The following is a 21,251-nucleotide window of genomic DNA, read 5'->3' on the forward strand; positions in this document are numbered from 1 at the left end:
TCTTGGTCAGGACTAAGTAATATAAAAAAATGAAAAGATTGCTGTCAGCTGTCACTTCCCCAACCACTCCTCCATCCACGCCACTAAAGGTGCTCTGTGAGAGCGAAGCTAAAGTGGATGGAATCTTTCTCAAGTTAGGGGTTGTCGGCTCACGACAACAGGATTTTGCCTTTGCCATGATGGTATTCTACTCATTTTGGGTATCACGAATTCCCAATTATCTAATCTGAGACTCCGTTTGGAACATAGAAATTTCACAAGAATTTTACATGATTCATTTCAATTCCCGTAGAAATAGGGAGGAAATACTCCATTCCAAACGAGGCCTGAATCTTTTGTTTGATTTTGGTTTGTGTGCACTGTTTATTATTGGCAATATACACCCGTTTAATATAATCTGTACGATGGTTTAAATCTATAATGTTTAGTATTACCAAAATTTTGAAGTATAAACAAAAGAAAGTAGTATTAAAGATGAATCTGGCTAGTTATTATAACAAGTGAAGTGGCAAGCTAAAGAACAATGGCTACATCTTGCTTTCATGATGCTTTGCCTTAACTTTTTCCCCTCGATGACAAAGCGGGGCAAAGGAAAGCACATCATGAGACCTAGCTGTCTTGCACTCTTGCCTAATGTTTGAACTTTAGTCAGGGATTTTTTGTTTGAGTTTTTTTTTTGGTTATCTGAAAATTTGTGTTTTTGTTTGTCTGAAAAGTTGTTTTTAGAAATAACCTGTTGACTTTTAGCTTCTACCAGTAGCAAAAATAGAATTAAAAGTAGAAAACAAACAGTGCCTCAGTTTGCTTTGCATGCTCACTCGATGGGTACTCATGGTGATGATGATTGATGAGACCACTATTTCTAGCATGTGCCACTACACGATCTCGATTATTTTTTAATCGAATTATGGAAGGCCATAGTTGAGGTCCTAGAGCTTTCTACTTTTGTGGTCTTGTTTTGCAAAATGGAAGGTTTGCGATGAATTCGGTCCCTCTGTAAAAGCTCGTGCCTCTTGAATTTGTGCTTATCGCATCCCGCTTTTGGATAGTGCCTTGTCTGTTCTACTCGTGAGCGAATGATGTTGCCAGATTCTTGCACGAACGTGGTGATTATTGGTGTTCATATCAACTGCAACCCACCCAATCTCCTGTTCTTTTTTTTGCAGCATACAACAATTCTGTAGAGTTTGTTCTGCAGGCGTCATGTTTTGCAGAAGCTTCAACTGATGTAGTAATTTTGAGGCGAACTTTGATATGAGGCTGTTGTGAGGATGCTAGTTCCTAGTTTTTTATTACAGCAAAAGCATGGCATTGTATGGAGACGTACCTAAGGTAGCACCAGCTAAGTATCCCCAGGAAGATAATGCTGGTTTCTACTGCTTCTCTTTGGCCATACAAATTTTAGCTGAAGCTTGCCACTAGCCAGGCTACTGTCAAGCATGTCAACGTGATACTCCGTAACGGCGCCATACACACACAAACAGGGATTTCAATTTCATTTTACAATTTCTTTTTACGGGCAAAAAACCAAAATTTGCAAAATTTTACTAAAATTTCAGTCATTTTTCGTCCTCTACTCCGTGAGTCCTATATATCAACATGATACTCCGTAATCATGCCATACACACAAACAGGGATTTCAATTTCGTTTTACAATTTTTTTTTCACTGGCAAAAAGACCAAAATTATGCCAGGAGCTCAGATGTACTGCTTTGCTTTATGCCATCTCCAAACGGAGGCCTCTCCTCCTAGGCAATCTATGCAAACCAGAGCTTCCTATTTACTACTTCATTTTCAAATAATTGACACCATTAATTTTACGTATTAATGTTTGACCATCAATTTTTTACAAATACACACAAAAATCATTCTAAGTATACAATATACTTAAACTACTTTTGATGGCAAATCTAACGATACTATTTTCATTTTACTTGCTTAAATATTTTAAAAATTATTATTGGTCAAAGTTAAAGTTACAACAGTACCAGTGTCAGTTATTTGAAAACGGAGGTAGTATTTCTCCAAAATGAAATACTGCTCACTTAGCTTGAGCTAGATCTGGATCTCGGAGAAAAGAGCAGAAGACGCGGCTGGTTGACCGACTCTGAGCAGAAACCTGGACAAGAGAAAGAGGCTGCTGTCACGGTTGGTTGGCGAAGCAAATGGGAGGGGGAAAAAAATCTGTAAACTGAGCCAAATTCCCGGAAACTTCCCCCAACCACCCGTAGTCTTTTCGGAAAGAGACTGCTGTTTGTGAATAAATGCAAGAGCTGGATAAGAGAAAGAGACTGTTGTTTGTGAATAAACTTCTCAGAAACACGTCAAGCGAATGTAGGAGAAGCGGAAAATTCAAGAGAAACAAATTAACCTACAAACAACAGGACTTAGCCTTTGCTCATCTTGGGAACAACATGACTTTGTACCCTTTCCTTTCCTTTCCTTTGGTTGTGAATTGTGATAGGTGACAAGAGTCTATATATCTATGTATGTGTTGTGGATTTGCTTTCTACTATTCTGCATCATATCACATCTTTTAACGTGTTGGGTGTCAGAGATGGCAGTAGACGAACAAGAAACCAAGACGGCTTACAGTTATGGCCAAGAACATAGTTATGGCAGCGTCTGACGTGTTCGCTATTAGCGTGACCATCCGGCAGACATTTTACCGATGAAGCGGCGGGAGACGGTTGTAGATCCTATAGCCGAAAGAGGCAGAAGAAAATATGTGCTCACAGCCATCGAGTGTATTTGGCAAAACTTCACTAGCCCAATATATAAACATTCTCAACAATGAGAGGTTACTAAGAATGACAGCTTACTAACAAGCGCCTCAAAAACCGACACGGACACTGAAATTCCACATGCTTACTGAGAAACGGGCATTTGATACAATATTGACAATAGAAACACTGAATTCCACATGCTAAACCTGATAAGAAAGGGCCACAGATATACCAAATCGAGCACTGGCAACAGCATCACCTAAGCAGTCATAATATTGATCCAACGAAGCATAAGCAAACAAAAGATAAATAAAGTGAGCAATTATAGAACAAATAGAGAGAGAACAGTTTATAGCAAAGACCATGACATAAGTAACAAGCAAAACCATTAGCCTGAGAATAATACTACTGAGAATACTTCCTAAACTCTACTATATAAAATAGGAGTTGGTTCGTGTATCACCCCTCGCACCTCCCTTCCCCACTCCACCTAATAAAAACCGTCCTCCCGCCTCCCCTTCCCCCTACCACGCAAAAAACAAAAAAAACCATGCATACTAAAAATCGAGAAAACTGGACCGTCTTAATCGTTGATCCTCCTTCCCCAACCACCCACCCCGACCTCCTCGCCCCCATCTGCGCCTCCACTTTCGTGCACGCATCCCCATCATCCTCCCCTCCCATCGCCCCGGTCTCACTTGACCCGCGGCCGTTGCCCATCCGCAATCAGAACATGAGCCCCTATTTGCCTTGACCACACCATTCTCCGTCACCACTACACCGCCCCTACGACAGCCCCACCCTTTGCCATACATAGCGGACCACCCCTCCTCGACTGAACCTCGTTCTTCTTTGTCACCATCATGCCGCCTCTGTGACACCGCTGACCTTCGCTGTGCAGATCGCACCGCCCCTGCTCGACGTGACCACATGGATGCCGCCCCTCCAACACTATCGGCCTTCACCATCCAGAGCGCATCGCCCCTGCTCGACTCGATCACGTGGCCACCACCCTTCTATTTGTTTATATAGCTTTTGATGAGTAATGTTGGCCTGATCTTCCGATAGGTAGTGATAAGTCGGTGGGTGGAGAACTCGACGTTGATGATCCAAAGGCTTCGACTCGAACAGATCGTCTCCCTTGCAATCACTACACCACAGCTCCGATGTTTATCAACCGTGTCGCGCGGTTGACCTCGCCAAGAAGGCTCAATCCCTGCAAGCGTACCGAGAACACAAGCAAGAACGTAGAAGATGCAATCTGAAATATTACGAATTGAATTCAAGCACTCAAAGTCGGGGTTCCACAAACACTTGCGGCGGCCTAGTCGGTCCGGAACAAGAGCGAAAATCTCACAACTGTGTGTAGATCAATGTCTAAGCAAAATCCAACTCTAATTAGGGTGGCGGCTACTGTATATAAATGATTAGGGTCGGCCAAGAACCCCTGGACGCGTCCCTAATGGACTCCAACACGATACACGGGCCAACGGCCCAAAAGATGGTGGCGCAGCACCCTGACAGATTCTGGACGTCCACTTATTTCGACGATTTCCATTGACTCAGAAAGAATTTGGACATGGGACTAGTCCCGTTGGAAAGCTTATATCCTTAGCTTTCCAACCATGTGTAGAACGTCGGAAACGGAGTCCGTATGCGTCCTGAGCGACGATTTTAGTGCGGACTGGTCCTGGACTCCGAAACGGACTCGAACTGGATTGGACCTCCACCTTGGCTTGGGCGCCCTTGCTGTTCTTCTCCCGTGTTCCTAAGTAGCAATATATCACAATTATTCAGTAGCATCCCATCCTCATCAAAATATAAAGGAACACTAAGGAACGAGCTCACCTCATGATTTAGTTGACGTGCACGAGCTCGTGTCAATGGACCTATTGTTGGGGGAATACTCAGTGTGTGTGTATCCGAAAGAGTGATGTCCTCATCAGCTTTTTATGTTTGCAACGTGATCATAATTTGCACTCTTTCATAGCTTTTATATTTGTTTATATAGCCTTTATGTTTTATTTTGTCTTGAAGGCTGTAATAGAGATTTCAATGCTCTTTCTAGATGGGTTTTGGAGCTCCATATTAGTACTCAAAGGTTTACCAAGGACGGCAATGAATAATTGGATTTGTTGTTCTGCAAGAAGAGATGTACGACTCAAAAGGGACAAGAACTGCTTCTGGTAATCTTCCACTAAGCCTGTATGACACAGTTGAGCCAATTCACTCAAGGAATTTGTACGTATGGGCGGCCCAAATCGCATGTTGACGAAATCAACAAACTTGCACCAAGACAACATACCTTCTTCTCGTTCCAACTGCATATACCATAGCTGGGCATCACCAGTGAGATGATAAGAGGCCAGCCAAACTTGTTCCTCATCCATAGTGCGTTGGCCCTGGAAAAATTGCTCACATCGATTGAGCCAAGGTAGCGGGCCATCTTCTCTGTCATAGGTTGGAAAAGAGAGCTTATGGTAGCGAGGTACCCCTCTTCGATCATCGTCGACATCTATAGCAGACAGGACAACCTTCCCCTTATAGGAACCATCCTTGGAGAAATCAGCGGTGCGCTTGGACCCGTCAATGGTGTCCTGATGAGTTTTGATGGTGGTCATATCGCACTTGAGCTCAATAACATCAGAGGTGAGAGCGGTGAGCTTTTGCAGGATCTCCTCAAGGAGTTTTGAGGTCTCCATGGGCTGGGAAGCAGCAGCGGTGAAGGCTTGCAGGTGGCGGCTGAAGGCAGCGGCTGGAGATGGCTTGGAGCAGAGGGCTGGTGGAGCGATGGCTGTGGTGCTTGCGGCGGCAGGTAGAAGTTTGCAGGTCAGCGGGTTGAAGGTTGCAGGTGGAAGGCGACGGCTTACAGGCAAGGTGGTAGGAGGAAGGCGGCGGTGGCTTTGGGTGCGTGCACGCGGTGGTGGGCAAGGAATAGGAGGCAGGAACAGGGCATGTCTTTGATACCAAATAATACGGTAGATACAAGGCAGATCGCCCCAGGTTGATCAGGACTCTTCCCTGTTCGACTTGGGCTCTGATCACACCAAGGATTTGGTGGAGAAACTCCCTTTTCTTTATTGATTCTTGCTTGCTTCTACAACTCAATCCGACTGCTTTTATATAGGCTCTTACATTATTTATGGAAAGGGAAACTAAGGAAGTTATTAATCTAATTATAGAAGTAATAACTAAAGAAACTATTTATTTCTAAACTTATCTCATGTGGCTGCATCAGCAGAAGATTTCCTTGCCCTGTGCTTATATACAATACCAAATCGCCCTTCCATATCAGTGTCAATTCCTGTAATTTACAAAGACGGGAGAGATTCTCAATCAGTATTACGATGATCTGTGAATTAAAATCTGATTACATGTTTGCCCTTTTGCTCATATTTTTTTTAGATGACAATAGTCATCACTTCAGGTGGTCTCTCTCTAAACTCCAAGGAGATTTTTCTGTCATGTTTTTTGTTTCAGGTGGTATGCAGACGATGGTCATCACTTCAGGTAGCGGCCCTTTGAGCATGCTTTTTCAAGCTATATGCTTAGTCGAAGATATCGAAGCTCGATGATGGTGTTTTTTTTCCATTTAGGTATGTGACATGGCATAGACAAGAATATGCTTGTGTGAAGTGGCAACAACAGTTTATAGTTCCTGTACCTGTACCTACTCTGTGAGTAGAGTTGGGAACTAAAGATGGTAGGGTTGAAGGTAAGGTTCATAACATTGGCTTATTTGGACAGTAGAGGAGCTTAGTTTATTTGATGGCAATTTTGTGGGGTTATTGATAGTTATTTTGTATATGTACCAAATTATAGTTTCTATAATTAGATTAATAACGTTAGGTCTGCAGTCTGTATGCAAACGTAGGTTATATATTACATCTAGATTTTTGCTAAATGCAAGATTGTATCTTTCAACTCGAGCTGAAATGCAAGATGTAATTTCTCTATAATAAAAAAGGTTTTGTTTGCTCTACAAAAGTTGCAGCTGGAATCAATTAGGGAATAGAGACCATTTCAGGTATGCCATTTTACAATTTTTATCATGAAAGATTTTATATACCTAGTACTTTATTTCTTCTTCCTTTCTTGATCGTAGACAAAGGAAATGGATTGTAGATTTGTAGTAGTCGTGAGTAAGCATATTAAATATGACGTCCGCTCCATTTACAGGATCTTCATTGAAGCTACTTGATTAAGTTGGAGGAACATGGTTTTGAAGGTAATTAAGCTTCTTCCAGTTCCACGTAGACAAATGGATTCTTCCTTGTAAATCCCCAATGTCTAAACTAAATGGATTCCTGAATTAACTCTATTCAGTAAAGAGCTATGGCTTGTGGTCTTGCTATGTTTGTCAAGTCTCCTTTGGCTGCCCTGATTTTCCCGGTGTTCAGTTTTGGTCCTCTGAATAGTTTTACATTTCATTCTTCAGAAGTAGCTAATGGTAAAGAACTACATCTGGATTTAAGACATGAAAAGCATTCCAATTTGCCCCTAGGTGAGATTTTAGAGGAAACTGAGCTCTCATGACCTTGACTTTTCGACAGAGACTTATTTCTGCATTGTATCCAAAAGCATGTCATTAGCTAATCACCAGTACTTTTACCCAGTTCTCATTGGTAACCTGAGTAACTCAGCAGTACTGAGAAATTGCCATATGCTATAAAGCAGTTGGTGCAGTCAGATTGATGGCCAATTAGCCATGCATATCCAAAGAAGCAACGCGTTGGAAATAATAAACACTTTATGTTGCACCTACTCCTCACTCCAACTGCTCTACTCCTAGGCAGTATGAGGTTGCACAAGTCATTTGTCAGTTTTTCCGGCTTTTTTGGTTCATTTTTTATTTTTTTGGCAAAGTTTTTTCTTGGGTTTTGAGTATAGTGTCAAATATCTGGCAAAAAATGTTATACGCTATCTTTGTATTCTTCACACGTTTACTCACTTTTCATAAAATAAATGCTTTATGTTTCTATACATTTTATGATGTGTATGTGACATATGTATCTTAGCGGTTGACGATGGATAATTGGGGCTAAGCGGGTGCTTGATGCCGGACGATTGTCAAGATACATCTGTCACATAAACATCATGAGATAAGCAAATATGTATCTCCAACAACATGTGAACACCACTTGCAGTTAGCCCATATTAAAATCCCTGCAGAAATAGTAAGTCGTAATAAAAATATGAACACCAGATGGTTCGAAACTCACACCAGTATAAACATCGGACCATCTAGTGTGTACTCTCCCTCTGGCTCTAGAGTCCCTTAAAAAATGCTCCGGCGATGCTCCAGTGTTCAGTCATACCCATCACTAAACCTTCCAGTGAGTACATCTTCATCAAACCTCCTTTTGTAACATTTATGTTAAATGGTCTGGTGAAGCCTCCGGTGCTTACACAGCTCATCATCGGACTGTCCGGTACGTACAACACCAGTCAAGCTATTTTACAACATCTCTGTTAAATGCTTCGATGTTCAAAGCTTTCGAACACTGGACCTTCCGATGATCACACAATTTTTGACTCTGAGTTGAAAATGCTCCGATACTCATCCTTTTTTAACACCGGACCTTCCGACATGTGTAAAAACTCACACACCAAACCATACGGTGAAGCAAATTTTCCAAAGACAGCAACCTCCAACTCTATTTTTGAGTTAGTCGCAAACATAAACATACTTATACAATCTAAAAATCATCGAGCCAAATCAACACTTTATCAATCATTCATCACAAATAAATCAAACCACATCTCACCTTAGTTTAAAAAAAAACATAACCCAGAATATATTACAGCACTCACAGTCGGCAATCTGAATCAGGTCCGACATACAACTTTCCTCCTTTTCTTCTGGTAGGTGAACGACTGAATGAGTCCCAACTGTACTACAGATGCTCCTGACAATTCATGTATATGATTTGACCAAGCAATGTAGTTCGCAAAATAGCACCGAGTAGATGATCCATCTTGCTGTGCACCTCTCCAAGTAAAAATTAATCAAGGCAAATCTTCCTGATCTATCTGAAATACAGGTTCAATTCAGACTATGTATACCTGAATTATTCATAATTAAGTAGTACAAAATACAATCATGCAATGATGCAATTGATTTAATCAAGAAAACAAAAGAAGAAAGTTTAAACTGGGAAATCACCTTGATTTTTTTTCCTGCCCACCCGTTGACGCTGCCGTTATGCGTGCTTTGACACCAATGGCGCCAGCGGCATGAGCAGGACATGTCACTTGATGAATATTTAGCACGTCACATCCTCAGCACTAATCAATCCCACTGCATACCTATAAGGAGTGAACTTGAATTGATTTCAGGTATGTACATGCCAAGTTGCCAACAGCCAGAGCACGGGGAAGCAAAAAGAAGAAGGTCGTGTGTGTATTCACATGCCTAGAGCAGAACTGAAGAGTGAACATACATATACAAACCACGAATTTGGGCCAAATAGTTTCCATTCTATGTATGTTCATTCTGTGAAATGTACAGATCAATTTCAACTGAGCATTTTGTCATGACAATCTATTTCACAACTACAATTTCATAATATCAAGCACCTAGAAAAAGATTCAGAAGACCACATATTGGTGAACTGAAATATAAGATAGTGAAATACAAGCAAGCTAGGAGTTGCCATATATGGTTCCATTGTCATTATATCTAATAACAGAACAGTTTATGATTTACTATACCGGAAAAATTCTCGACACACTGTAAGTCAATTTCATCTGGTGAACTTTGCAAAATCACAAACTAATTGTCATCACAGTATCAGACACTTGTTCAGGTAATAAATCTGCGAAGCTGAGGAAGAGTAACATCATAATAGGGTAGCTGCTCCTAGACAGCGGCGCCATGGCAGGAGTGTGGTGGGGATGGGATGGGGCGCAGCAGTGTGGTGGGGAGGATGTGATGAGGCGCGGCGGTGCGGGATTGGAGATGAAGCGCCACCAGGTCAAGCCCCTCCCTCATCCTCATTTACCACATCAATAGTTGAGGGATGTGGGAGACGAGGTGCCAGTCCTCCCCCTTTCCTCTCTCGCAACGCCTCAACAGATCAGGGCAGCCACAGATGAGCAAAGCGGTGAGGCCTTTTATCGACCCCGGCAAGGATTTGATGCCAGGGCAGTAAACGATGTGAAGGTGTTCCAGGGAGGTGAGGCGGCACATGGACTGGGGAAGGCAACTCAGCCCCGGCAAATCCATAATAACCAATACGCGTAGAGAGCAGAGCTCACCCAGCCATTCTGGCAACTGGTCAAGTGCTCCGCAGTTGCGTATTTCGAGCTCTTGCAGTGATGTGAGGTGACACATTGACTGGGGAAGACTGCTCAGGCTACGGCAGTCCCCAATTCTCATCTCTCGCAGAGACCGGAGTTGAACCATTGACTGGGGTAGGCTGCTCAGGCTTTTGCAGTGCAAGATAATTATCCTTTGCAGAAACCGGAGTTCCCCTAGCCACTCGGGCAGCATGTAAAGATTAGAGCATAAATCAATCCTCAGAGATCGAAGGGACGTGAGGCTCCGCATGCTCTCTGGCAACTCTGTTAGGCCATCTTCGCAGTCAATCCCCAACGACTCAAGTACCGTCATGTGTCGCAACAACTTCCACCCATACCTAGATCCTAATCCAAGCGGTGCTGATGATAGCTTAAGCTGCTTCAGGTGGCTAAAACTTATATAGGTTGGAAAAGTGGAGGAAGAAGAGGACCCTTGGTCTTGGTCTAGCGACTCCATCAGCTGCTCATTGCTCCTCTTCAACGACAAGCGCTCCAGCGAAGACGGGAAGTACGGCTTCACCATCAATTTGGAACATCCCTCAATACTGAGATCAGATAAGCAAGTACCAATTTGCAATTGTCCCTCGTCGTCACCCAAGGTCCTCACTGTTACCATCCACATCTCTCCCAAATTAGGCAAATCCTGTGTAACTAACTTCACCAGCGAAGGAAATGGGCCCCCACTTATCCTTTCAAGAGCAGGCATCGAACGCAGTTCAAGCTTCTCCAAACAAGGCAACTCCACAAGGCCCTCCAAATGCTTCAAGTTTGGGAAACCTGATAGCATCATCGTTGTTAAACATGTGAATTGAGGAACCCGCTGCACTCCATCACCAACTTGCTTTAGCATCCACCGTGCGTATCGCGCACCTGCATACCAACCAATGTGCAGCTCTTTAATCGCTGATGGTGGTTCCAGACCATCAAATATAGTCTGCTCCATTTCAGTATTCACCTCCTCCCGGTCATTTCTCCACCAATTTAACTCCAGCCTCTGAATGTATGTCTTTAGTTTCAGGTGTGCCTTGTGTGCATCATCTGAGTCCATCATATGTGCAATACATGTGATAGTTAGTTCCTCGCCGATCCCAGCTACATTTGCAAGCTCTGAGATTTGTGCAAATTTTTTGCCCTTACCAACAACAAATAATCCCAACTTTTGTAGTCGACTGAGTTGACCGATGCCTACCGGCATGCCTCTCAAATTTTTGCATCCTTTTAGGTTCAAAACTTGAAGCTTCTCCAAGTTGCTGATGCCTTCAGGCAACTCTACCAGCTCACGACACTCATAAAGGTCCAGACACTCCAGGTTTCTCATTGTTGTGATACTTGATGGTAGCCTCTCAATTTTGGTCCGACCTAGTCTTAACAATCTTAGCTCTTCATTTTTGCCGACAGAGTTTGGCAACACTGTAAGCTTCATGCAATTGAAAAGATCAATGTTTGAAATCATTTGACAATCACCAATAGAATCGGGTAAACACTTCAGCTCGCAACAAAATGATAGGTTCAGAACTCTTAACTTCTGCAGCTTACCAATGGATTTAGGCAATTCGAGAAGATTAGAAAATGTTACGTGAAGAGCTTGCAGGCTCCAAATATCTGAAATGGCTTCAGGGAGTGCTTCACATCTCAGTTCTGAAATCTTAAGATATTTCAGATATTTTACCTGAAATAAGGTAGGGGGAACTTCTGCTTCAAAGAAAGATTCCATGGTGATACTGCGCAAATGTCTTGCATCCTTCAATGAGTTGCCAAATATTCTACCACCACCCTTACCAAAATATATAGCACGTGCTTTTTTAAAAGGATTTTTGGTTGGAAGATTTCTTGCCTGTTCAGTTAAAGAAAAGTATCTGTAGCTCTTTGCGGAACTGGTTTCCTCCGCTGGCACAAAAATGTCCGTGATTGACTGAGCAAGATCATGAACCAAATCATGCATCCTGCATATCACTCTCCCATCATATTCATTCACATCTTGTAAAAAAAACACCTGCACAAGAGAATTAAAGTACTTGTGGCCAGTATACTCCAAGTAATCAACACCAGCCACCGGAGTGATCATATCATGAGCAATCCATTGGTCAATCAATTGTTCTTTATCAATCATGTAACCTTTAGGAAACAGTGAACATATTGTTAAGCACTGCTTCAGATGAGGTGGCAAATAGAGATAGCTCAACCTCAAGCATGCAAATACTTTACGTTCTTCATCCATAACATCTAATAAATTGTTGTCTCTCATGGCCTGCCACTCTTCTATCCGTTCTTTGCCACGGAGAGCAGCTGCAAGAACTTTAATTGCTAGCGGCACCCCACCACATTTTTTCACAATATCTTTTCCAACCTCTAGGAATTCGGAGTCCAAACCTTTTGCAGCCATTCCAAAGCTTTGCTCAAACACTTTCCAGCTGTCAATCTCAGATAAGAATTGCAAGTTGTGTAGGTCAGCAGATTCCACTGCCTCTGCAACTCTTCTACTGCGAGTAGTGATTAAAATTCTGCTTCCAGGTGTGTCGCTCTTCAGATGTACCATGATTTGTTCCCACTGAATTCGGTCCTCCGTCCATACATCATCCAGTACAAGTAGATATCTTTTCCCGATCAACTTATCTAATATTGTTTTGCTCATATGCTGCAAGGGACGACGTTCAGACTTTTCACCAGCTATAGCTTCAAACATTTTTTCGACAAGCTTGGCATCGTCGAGTTCTTGGGACACATGAACCCATAGTCTAACTTCAAAATGCTTCTCTATAATGTTACCATCATTGAAAATCAGTTTAGCCAAGGTAGTTTTTCCAGAGCCACCAAGCCCGATGACGGAAACGATCTTGATTGTTTGTTGGTCATTAGTCTCTACCAGTTTAGATATTATTTGGCGTTTTTCTTGTTCTCTACCGAGTACTGATGCCACATCCACTATGGGCAATGATGGCATGTTCGCAGTAGTCTCGTTCATATCACTAAAAGGATGACCAACTGGTAAGCTATTTGCTATTGCACTGAAGTCAGTTCTTTGCTTCACAATTACAGCAAATCTCCTTTTGATTGCCTCGATCTTTTTGGCCGCATTGCATTGAAATATTAATGATTTTGGTTTTGTGCACAAGTATTTGGACACAATACTACCATCACCACAAGCATCATGTTTCTCAGTCTTCAGCTGGAACTCATCGACAACATCATCAACATCATAAGAAACATCTTTCAACTGCTTAAGCCAATTCAACGACGGTCCACTCCCCATAGCTTTATCTCCTATTGTTTCCAGCCAATAGTTGATCTCCTCAACTAGATCCTGGAGCTCCTGGAGATCCTTTTTCACACCCACCATCGAGCTGTACTTTTTTATTATTAGTGGAGCTAACTTGTTGCCCACAATCTTCAATATTCCAGATACTACAGCAACGTCTACACCAGCCATCTTTTTTTAAAGTGTCTCTTGAGCCAAAATTCCTGCAAAAATAATTTGCAGTGAGCTGCTAATCCCTAAACAAAAAATAGCAAAAATAAGCTGTACTAAAATATGGGCTCTAAAAGTTGCAACTAATTCAACCCTACAGTGCTTTCATGCATGATTATTTCTTTCTTCTTTGGCTGCCTTAATGTATGACTAGTGCCAACAATAATCTGACAGAAGTGCAGGAAACAGTAGCTTGATATCTCACCTGGTTAAACAGGTGCACTGCTAGCTGCAGCCCTTTAGCCTTTTGGTTTTCGAGTTGCTGGAGTGCTTCTTTTGGTCTTTGAGTTTCTGGATTGCTTCTTGCCATAAGATGCGACATATATGTCAGGAAATCAGAGAGCAGGCCATATGAGACAAGTACATGATAGCGAACTAGTTAATGATGTGAAGATTAACATACCACAGCTTCACGGCTTCAAGCACTGAGTGAAGAATAAATAGCGATCTTGTACTGTGATTATGATTTGTGGCTTACGAGTGTTCCCTTCTTCAGTAGCTGATAATATACAGAAAAAAGGCCAACTTTTTGCTGAAAATTTGCGGCGAAAGCAGAAAGTGTACATGCCAGAGAAGAAACAAAATAAATAGGATGCTAAATTATTGCTTACAAATATCCAAGTGAATACGTACCTGGAGCTGAGATGTACTGCTTTGCCTTATGACAATCTATGCAAAGCAGAGCTTCCGGGGTCTCCCTGGGTTGCACAATGCAGAGCTTGAGCCTAGATCTGGATATGGGAGAAAAGAGCACAAGACACGGGTGGTTCACAGACTCTGAGTCTTGGTCAGGACTAAGAAATATAAAAAAATGAAAAGACTGCTGTCAGCCTGTCACTTCCCCCAACTACTCCTCCATCCGTTGTCAGACTTTGCCGTGACGGGATTCTACTCATCTTGGGTATCACGAATTCCCCATTATCTAATCTGTACATTTGGTTTGATTTCAGTTTGTGTACACTGTTTATTAGTGGCAATCTACACCTATTTAATATAATCTGTACGGTGGTTTAAATCTATAATGTTTAGTATTACCAAAAATTTGAAGTATAAACAAAAGAAAGTAGTATTAAAGATGAATCTGACTAGTTATTATAACAAGTAAAGTGACAAGCTAAAGCACAATGACTACATCTTGCTTTCATGATGCTTTGCCTTAACTTTTTCCCTCGTGACAAAGCGGGCCAAGGAAAGCACATCATGAGTAGAGATGGTAACAGGCAGTGGTTACCCGTGTGTCTGTGGATAAAAAATCCTACTGGTGTAGGTTTGGGTTTTAATGTTTGTCCGTGGGTATATGTTCGAGTTTGTTTATAAATTTGATAGGTAAAAGGTCATGGGCAAAAAAAATACATATTTGTGCCAGTGAACCCGTAAACCCCTTCAATCACCTTACATATGAGCCTAAGTCGTCACTAGTTATATAAACCTGCTCTAATTACTAATAAACCTGCTCAAATTACTTATAAATCCACTCCAATTATTCTAACATGCGGATATACAAGTGCACCCGTGGGTATACGATACCCACCGGTGGCGGGCACGGGTAATATTTCTTAGACCGTCTCCAACAGAGGCCGTTTCTGCGTCGCAAAGTACTGTAGCATCAGTTTTACGAAGCGAAGTCGGCTGCAAGCGACTCCAACAGACGCGGTATCGACTGGAACAGAGATGCGGGGTGGCGCGTGGTGTCAGCAAAGATACGGAGCGATGCGGTGTCCTCAACCCTGTGCGCGAGCGGAGTGGAGAAGTGGCAGTTTCTCCCGCGGAGCGGCGGAAGGGGAGCTGGCAAGCCCGTGCGGCGGTGAGTCGGGCGGCTTTGGACTTCGGCGGAAGCGAGAACCATCCGGGTACCCGGGAGACTCCGCATCGTCCCCCGCGGTGGATGACTGGTGCGACGCAGATCCGGCGACGGCGCTTCAATCTTCCCCACCGTCCGTGTGCTCGACGGCAGTACCCGGAGCGAGGTCGTTAGCAAGGTTGTGGTACGTACTCCGGTCTCAGATCCATGGATGGGTGTGGCCAACAGCCGGAGCGTGGGCTACTCGGCGGCGGGACTGATTAAGGGATTGGTTGCTATGTGAGCTGGTCGCCGGCCGGATTGCATATTTAGCGATTTGGCGTCATATATCCATGTAGTTCGTAGTGTATGCCCAAGTGTCTGTTCTGGCTTCAAGAACCAGAGATTGAGATTTTGATTTGATAGGAATCGACCTTATTAATTTGGTAGATCTACCATTATCAGTGCATGATGCTTGTTGAATATGCAATCTTTGAGCTAAAATATAGTTCCTCTGAGTGCAGCTTGTATTAGGGCATGATGCTTGTTGAAAATGCAATCAATGGGTTGTCAAATGGATTGTCAATTAGTGTGGAGTTGGGGTTCGAAGGGATGTGATGAACTAGTTGACAGAATTGTGCCAATGTGATTGTATGAGCTTGTAGTCCATCTGAGTGCAGATTGTAGGTCTGCAAAACATGCAAAAAACTATGACCTTTGTATGGCTGTAATTGAGCTATGGTCCTTGTATGGCCGGTAGGATTGCTTGTCGGCAAAGGTTAGGTCCATAGGAAAGTTGTGTTCCTAGGAGGGAAAATGTGCCAGTTGCTGTAATGTAGATGTGTGTACACGGTTTGGTTCCTCTACATGATAGGAAGCAGTAATGCATTGGAAGATCAATATATTTGCCACATTGTGTTAGGTCATGAACTGGATGCCCTTAATTCTGTACATGTAGAGGAAGCAACATGGTTCCTTCTTCCTAGGATGATAAACTGCCATGTTTACCTGGTACCTATAGTGGGGGCTCGGGTTTTTGCAAATAAAGTCGGCAATTTAGTTGCTCATCACCTTTTCTGATCTTTGACAACGACAAGTACATAACATATCCTTGGTTTGCAGTGAATATTAGTTTATCAGTTTAGGCATCCCTGTCGTTGATTGTAGATGGACGCTGCTTCGCTTGCCGCTCTTGTCTCAAAAATGCAGGACCATGTCCAACAAATGGCAGTCGAGTTGAAGAACGTGGTGAAGGACAATTTGAGTACGGAGAACACCCCCGCTGGTGGGGACCTGAACCGAGCTCTGCTTCAGGTAGACAACATTGCGGGGGACTTGGAGCAGCTCGTCTTCCAAGTTGAAGATGCGTTGCGGACCGGAGGCGAGGGCAAACAAGTCTTGCAAGGCTGTAATGTAGAAGATGAAGGGTCCGGTTCACAGGACGTTGACGATGATGGCGTTGTTCCTGTGGATTGGAGCCCCGATGACTTGCTGTGCGGAGATTCAATGGAGTCCATGTCCGTAGAATCCGATAGGTCTTGGCGGCTTCAGTGAAGTGCATCATGTATTCTTTTGTAGGGTATGTGGTAAAGCATTGTGGAGTGTAGTGGCCGAACTAGTTGGTGGTTTGTACTCCAATAATCGAATCTACTGTTGGTTAACTTTGAATGGGTACTGTCTTTGTCAACTAATGGGTTAGGTTCTTGTATTTCATCGCGTTTGTCACGCATTGCAGGGACACTATGGAGTACGCCCTATTTCTTGGTGGTGATGAAGATGAGATTCCTTGGGATGATGTTGTGCCGCCTACCCAGGACGACATCTTCGGGACCCAACCTCCTTTGGCACAAGAGCAGCAACCGGAAGGACAGGGAGATTTACCAGCTGCAGGTGGTCGTGGAAGCAGTTACACCATCCAGGAGGACCTTCATCTTGTGAAGGCGTGGCTAAACGTGAGTATGGATCCCGGGGTGGGGAGCAACCAGAGTATAGGGGCTTTCTGACAGAGGATCGAGATATTTTTTCACGAGCACAAGGACTTCCATAGCACATGCAACAAGAAGTCTCTGCAGGGAAGGTGGACCTTCATCAACAGCAAGGTGCAGCGGTTCTGCGGCCACTATGCTAAGGCCCTCCGTAATAGGAGGAGTGGGATGACGGAGCCAGATATGGTAAGCAACATTAATGTGCTTCGTGTACGTTCTCTGCAGTGAATGCGTCGAATAACTACGGACTTGTTCCCTTTTCAGATTGCGGCGGCATGTCAGATGTTCCAATCAGTGGAAAAGAAGGAGTTCACGTTGCTGCCTTGCTGGGTGGAGTTACGTCATCATCCGAAATGGCAATCGGAGGCGTCTTGCAAGAAGCAGAAGACGGCGTTAGTGGGAAGCCCGGCATCTACGCAGCACGGGGAGTCTTCTCCCGGCGTCAACAAACGGGACGGGCCTGCTGCCACTCGTACCAGTGCTAGCACCCGGCAGAAGCGGCCAGCAGGCCGCAACAAGGCCAAGGAGCTCACTCGCGGTTCGTCTTTGTCGAACTCGGCCTCAACACCCGTGCTAGAGATGTTTGACAGACAAATTGCAATGAAGGAGAAACTTGAGAAGGAACGAGCTGACCGATTTGCGGAGATGCTTCGAATTGAGCAGCAGAGGTTACCCTTGAGGAGGAGCGTGTGCAGCTGGAAAAGGTCAAGGAGGAGAGGGAAAAGATCAAGGAGGAGAGGGAGATAATGAACATGGACATTTTGCAGATGGATGAGGACCAGCATGCATATTACAAGAGCCTGCGCCAAAGCATTATTGCTGCTCGCCGTGCTGCATCTGCCCCTTGAGGCTTGCCGGCCAATATCAAGACATGTTTCATTAAGTACTTTAATATGCAGGTTCCTGTATTATTTGAGTTCAGAAATTTTTCAGCTATGTGATACATTTTCTTCATTTCCATAGTACCTTTGAACTTCATGTAATTGAACTGCAGTCATGTTTCATACATTTTCTTCATTTTCATAGTACCTTTGAACTTCAAGTAATTGAACTGCAGTCATGTTTCATACATTTTCTTCGGTTCCACTGCATACAGGTGAGTATTGTCAATGTTGTCCTGCTATATAAAGTACACCAAGATATGGTTTCTACAACTATCAGCATTGCTCTTGCCATTTCGGTCTGCATCTGTTTCTGGAACTGGGTGAAGATGCAGCCTTGTGTTCGGCATGCTGTGCAGGGCTGATGCGCCTGGATGTTGTCTGGATGGTTGCTTGTATGATGCCCTGGATGCTTGCGTGGATGATGCCTTGGATGGCTGCCTGGATGTTTCCTTGGATGGTTGCCTCGATGCTGCTGCATTGACATGGTGTGCAGGGCTGCTTGCTTGGATGGTTGCCTGTATGATGTTGTTTTACATGGTGGGCAGATGCGCCTGGATGATGCCATTTCGATTTGATACATGCCATTAGGAATTGAAATATAACATTTTCATTAGGACCACCTATTGTGGATTTTTAATACAACTGATAGAAATTTAGGAACAAGCATCTACGGAAGTACAAAATGCGAAAAGATAACTACGTCCAAACATATTACATTTATTTAGTCAAAGTACTCGAGCTGTGGCCTACTCTCCTCCGTGGAGCTGCCAAAGATGCTCAACTATGTCATCCTGGAGTTGATGATGAGCCGGTCGGCTTCTAATTCGCCCGTACCTTTGCATAAATGCTTCAAGTGGGGGGGGGGGGGTTGGTTCGTGGGACGGCACCGCGTCCTCGCTCGAACCCTCATACACGTATTCGACTTCCCCTTCCAGTCTCTCATCTTCGATTATCATGTTGTGCATGATAATGCAGGCCGTCATTATGTCATTCAGGGTCTCCTGATCCCAGAACCTCGCAGCTCCACGGACTATGGGAAATCGAGATTGCAATACTCCAAATGCCCGTTCAACATCCTTTTGTGCAGCCTCCTACTGCACCACGAAGTGTTGCCGCTTCCTGCCAATTGGAGCTTGTATGGGCTTCACAAAAGTCGCCCACTCCGGATAGATGCCGTCTGCAAGATAGTACCCCATTGTGTAATGGTGTCCATTAATGGAGTAGTGTACCTTGGGTGCTACACCGGCAGCAAGGTTGTCGAGGAGATGTGACTGGTGAAGCACATTGATGTCGTTCAATGAACCTGGCATTCCGAAGAAGGCATGTCAAATCCATAGGTCCTGCGACGCCACAACCTCTAGAATGATAGTCGGTGCATTGACATGGCCCCTGAAAGAACCGGACCACGCCGTGGGACAGTTCTTCCACCTCCAATGCATGCAATCAATGCTTTCAAGCATCCCGGGGAACCCTCAACACTGGTTCATATCCAGCAATCGTGCAGTGTCCTCCTCGTTCGGAGCATGGAGGTACTCATCACCGAACACCTCGACAATAGCACGCACGAACCGCCTCATGCTCTCAATGATGGTGCTCTCCCCTAGCCGGAGGCACTCGTCGAGAGAATCTGCAAGAGCATCGTATGCTAACATACGGAGAGCCGCAGTTACTTTTTGCAAGGATGATAGCCCAAGCTCTCCTGCAGCGTTCCTCCTTTGCTGGAACCACGGGTCATGGTCCTCAACCTCCTTCACAATCTTGCAGTACAGGTCACGTTTCATCCTGAACCTGCACGACAACCAACCATTACTACTTCACACACCGTACGTACGTACCACTTTGAAACGGATACCCCAATGTACAATGTTACCTGCGACAAAAAATGTAGTCAGGGTACACCGAGGAGTCTGCAAAGTAGTCGTTGTACAACCGATTGTGGCCCTCCATTCGATCCCTGTGTATGCGCCGGTGCCCGGGGACGGACCCGCCCCATGGCTCTCTGCGAGAAGCTTTGACGTCCGCATGCCATGCGGTAAGAGTCGCTAGGACTAAATCTTCTTCCTCATCAGAAGAATCATTGGAGAAACATAGCTCTCTCATGTACTGCTTTCAGGCTGCACGAGGCTCCATTTCGTGGCTTGCAAATGAGAGGTCCTCTTCCTCCTATATATAGTGCCTGGCCGAACCTTTCAAGGGAAGACACTGCTTAGCCTTCCCCTACAAGCCACTACTTCAGAGGCTTCAGCCGCAAGATGGTTTCTTCCTTGCTTTGGAAGCTTCCTTCTAGTGCAAGATACCACAATTGCATGTCAGCGTAGGGCTATTTTACGGGTCTAAAATAGTAAACACCGAAAAAATACCAACCACATTTACATGTACACCTTGACTAATTAAATTATTTCATAGCAATAACGTTAGACCGTAGCAGAACCAGTGAAACACGAAGCTGCGACGGCGGTTATGTCGGTTGGACGTAAAATATTAGAATATAGGAAAGAGAAGATAGAGGACGAAATAAGGAGACTCTGTTGGAGATGAAGGGAATAAGAGATGCTGCAATAGTGATAGAGGATGCGATAATAGTAGTTTAGAGGATAAAATTTTAAGGAGTCTGTTAAAGATGGTCTTATCCGTGGCGGATAACAGGCGCTGGCACAAGTTTAAAAATACACTCACGGATACGGATGTGGACATTCTCTATTTGTAGGTATTTTACTCCTTACCATCTAATCATGAGATCTAGCTGTCTTGCGGTCTTGCCTAGTGTTTGAAGTTTAGTCAGTTTGCTTTGCATGCTCACTCGATGGGTACTCATGATGGTGATGATTGATGAGACCAGTATTTCTGGCATGTGCCACTACAGGATCTCGATTATTTTTTAATCGAATTATGGAAGGCCAAAGTTGAGGTCCTAGGAGCTTTGTACTTTTGTGGTCTTGTTTTGCAAAATAGAAGGTTTGCCATGAATTTGGTCCCTCTGTAAAAGCGCTTGCCTCTTGAATTTGTGCTTATCGCATCGCATTCCGCTTTTGGATAGTGCCTTGTCTGTTCTACTCGTGAGCGAATGATGTTGCCAGATTCTTGCACGAACGTGGTGATTATTGGTGT

General features: G+C 43.9%; 2 protein-coding genes across 7 annotated transcripts; both read right to left on the reverse strand.

The window, feature by feature from the left end:
• Positions 1-8,588: 8,588 nt before the first annotated feature.
• Positions 8,589-14,376, reverse strand: LOC133886591 (disease resistance protein RGA2-like). 6 transcript variants are annotated; one of them, XM_062326297.1, is made up of 6 exons: positions 14,128-14,376; positions 13,898-14,026; positions 13,700-13,793; positions 11,863-13,487; positions 8,893-11,697; positions 8,589-8,759 (listed from the first exon to the last, which is right to left on the reverse strand). In XM_062326297.1, exons 4-5 carry the CDS (start codon positions 13,453-13,455, stop codon positions 9,727-9,729), a joined length of 3,564 nt encoding a protein of 1,187 aa, XP_062182281.1. In that variant the 5' UTR covers positions 13,456-13,487; positions 13,700-13,793; positions 13,898-14,026; positions 14,128-14,376; the 3' UTR covers positions 8,589-8,759; positions 8,893-9,726. The 6 variants fall into 6 exon arrangements, with proteins under 6 accessions (XP_062182281.1, XP_062182277.1, XP_062182276.1 ...); XM_062326293.1 differs by having other exon boundaries at positions 8,893-9,035; positions 9,441-13,487; XM_062326292.1 differs by having other exon boundaries at positions 8,893-13,487; positions 13,898-13,993.
• Positions 14,377-19,615: 5,239 nt separating this feature from the next.
• LOC133887244 (uncharacterized) lies at positions 19,616-20,243 on the reverse strand. The gene is made up of 2 exons (XM_062327189.1): positions 20,014-20,243; positions 19,616-19,931 (listed from the first exon to the last, which is right to left on the reverse strand). Exons 1-2 carry the CDS (start codon positions 20,241-20,243, stop codon positions 19,616-19,618), a joined length of 546 nt encoding a protein of 181 aa, XP_062183173.1.
• Positions 20,244-21,251: the final 1,008 nt, after the last annotated feature.

The sequence above is a fragment of the Phragmites australis genome, chromosome 12 (assembly GCF_958298935.1).
Source record: "Phragmites australis chromosome 12, lpPhrAust1.1, whole genome shotgun sequence".
In the NCBI taxonomy this organism is placed as follows: domain Eukaryota; kingdom Viridiplantae; phylum Streptophyta; class Magnoliopsida; order Poales; family Poaceae; genus Phragmites; species Phragmites australis.

Bases quoted from the DNA above. Each gene is read 5' to 3' on its own strand.
- LOC133886591 (XM_062326292.1), bottom strand. From the start codon at position 13,455: ATGGCTGGTGTAGACGTTGCTGTAGTATCTGGAATATTGAAGATTGTG.
- LOC133887244 (XM_062327189.1), bottom strand. From the start codon at position 20,243: ATGAGAGAGCTATGTTTCTCCAATGATTCTTCTGATGAGGAAGAAGAT. The intron at 19,932-20,013 runs GTAACATTGTAC...GTTGTCGTGCAG, and splicing joins GACTACATTTTTTGTCGCAG to GTTCAGGATGAAACGTGACC.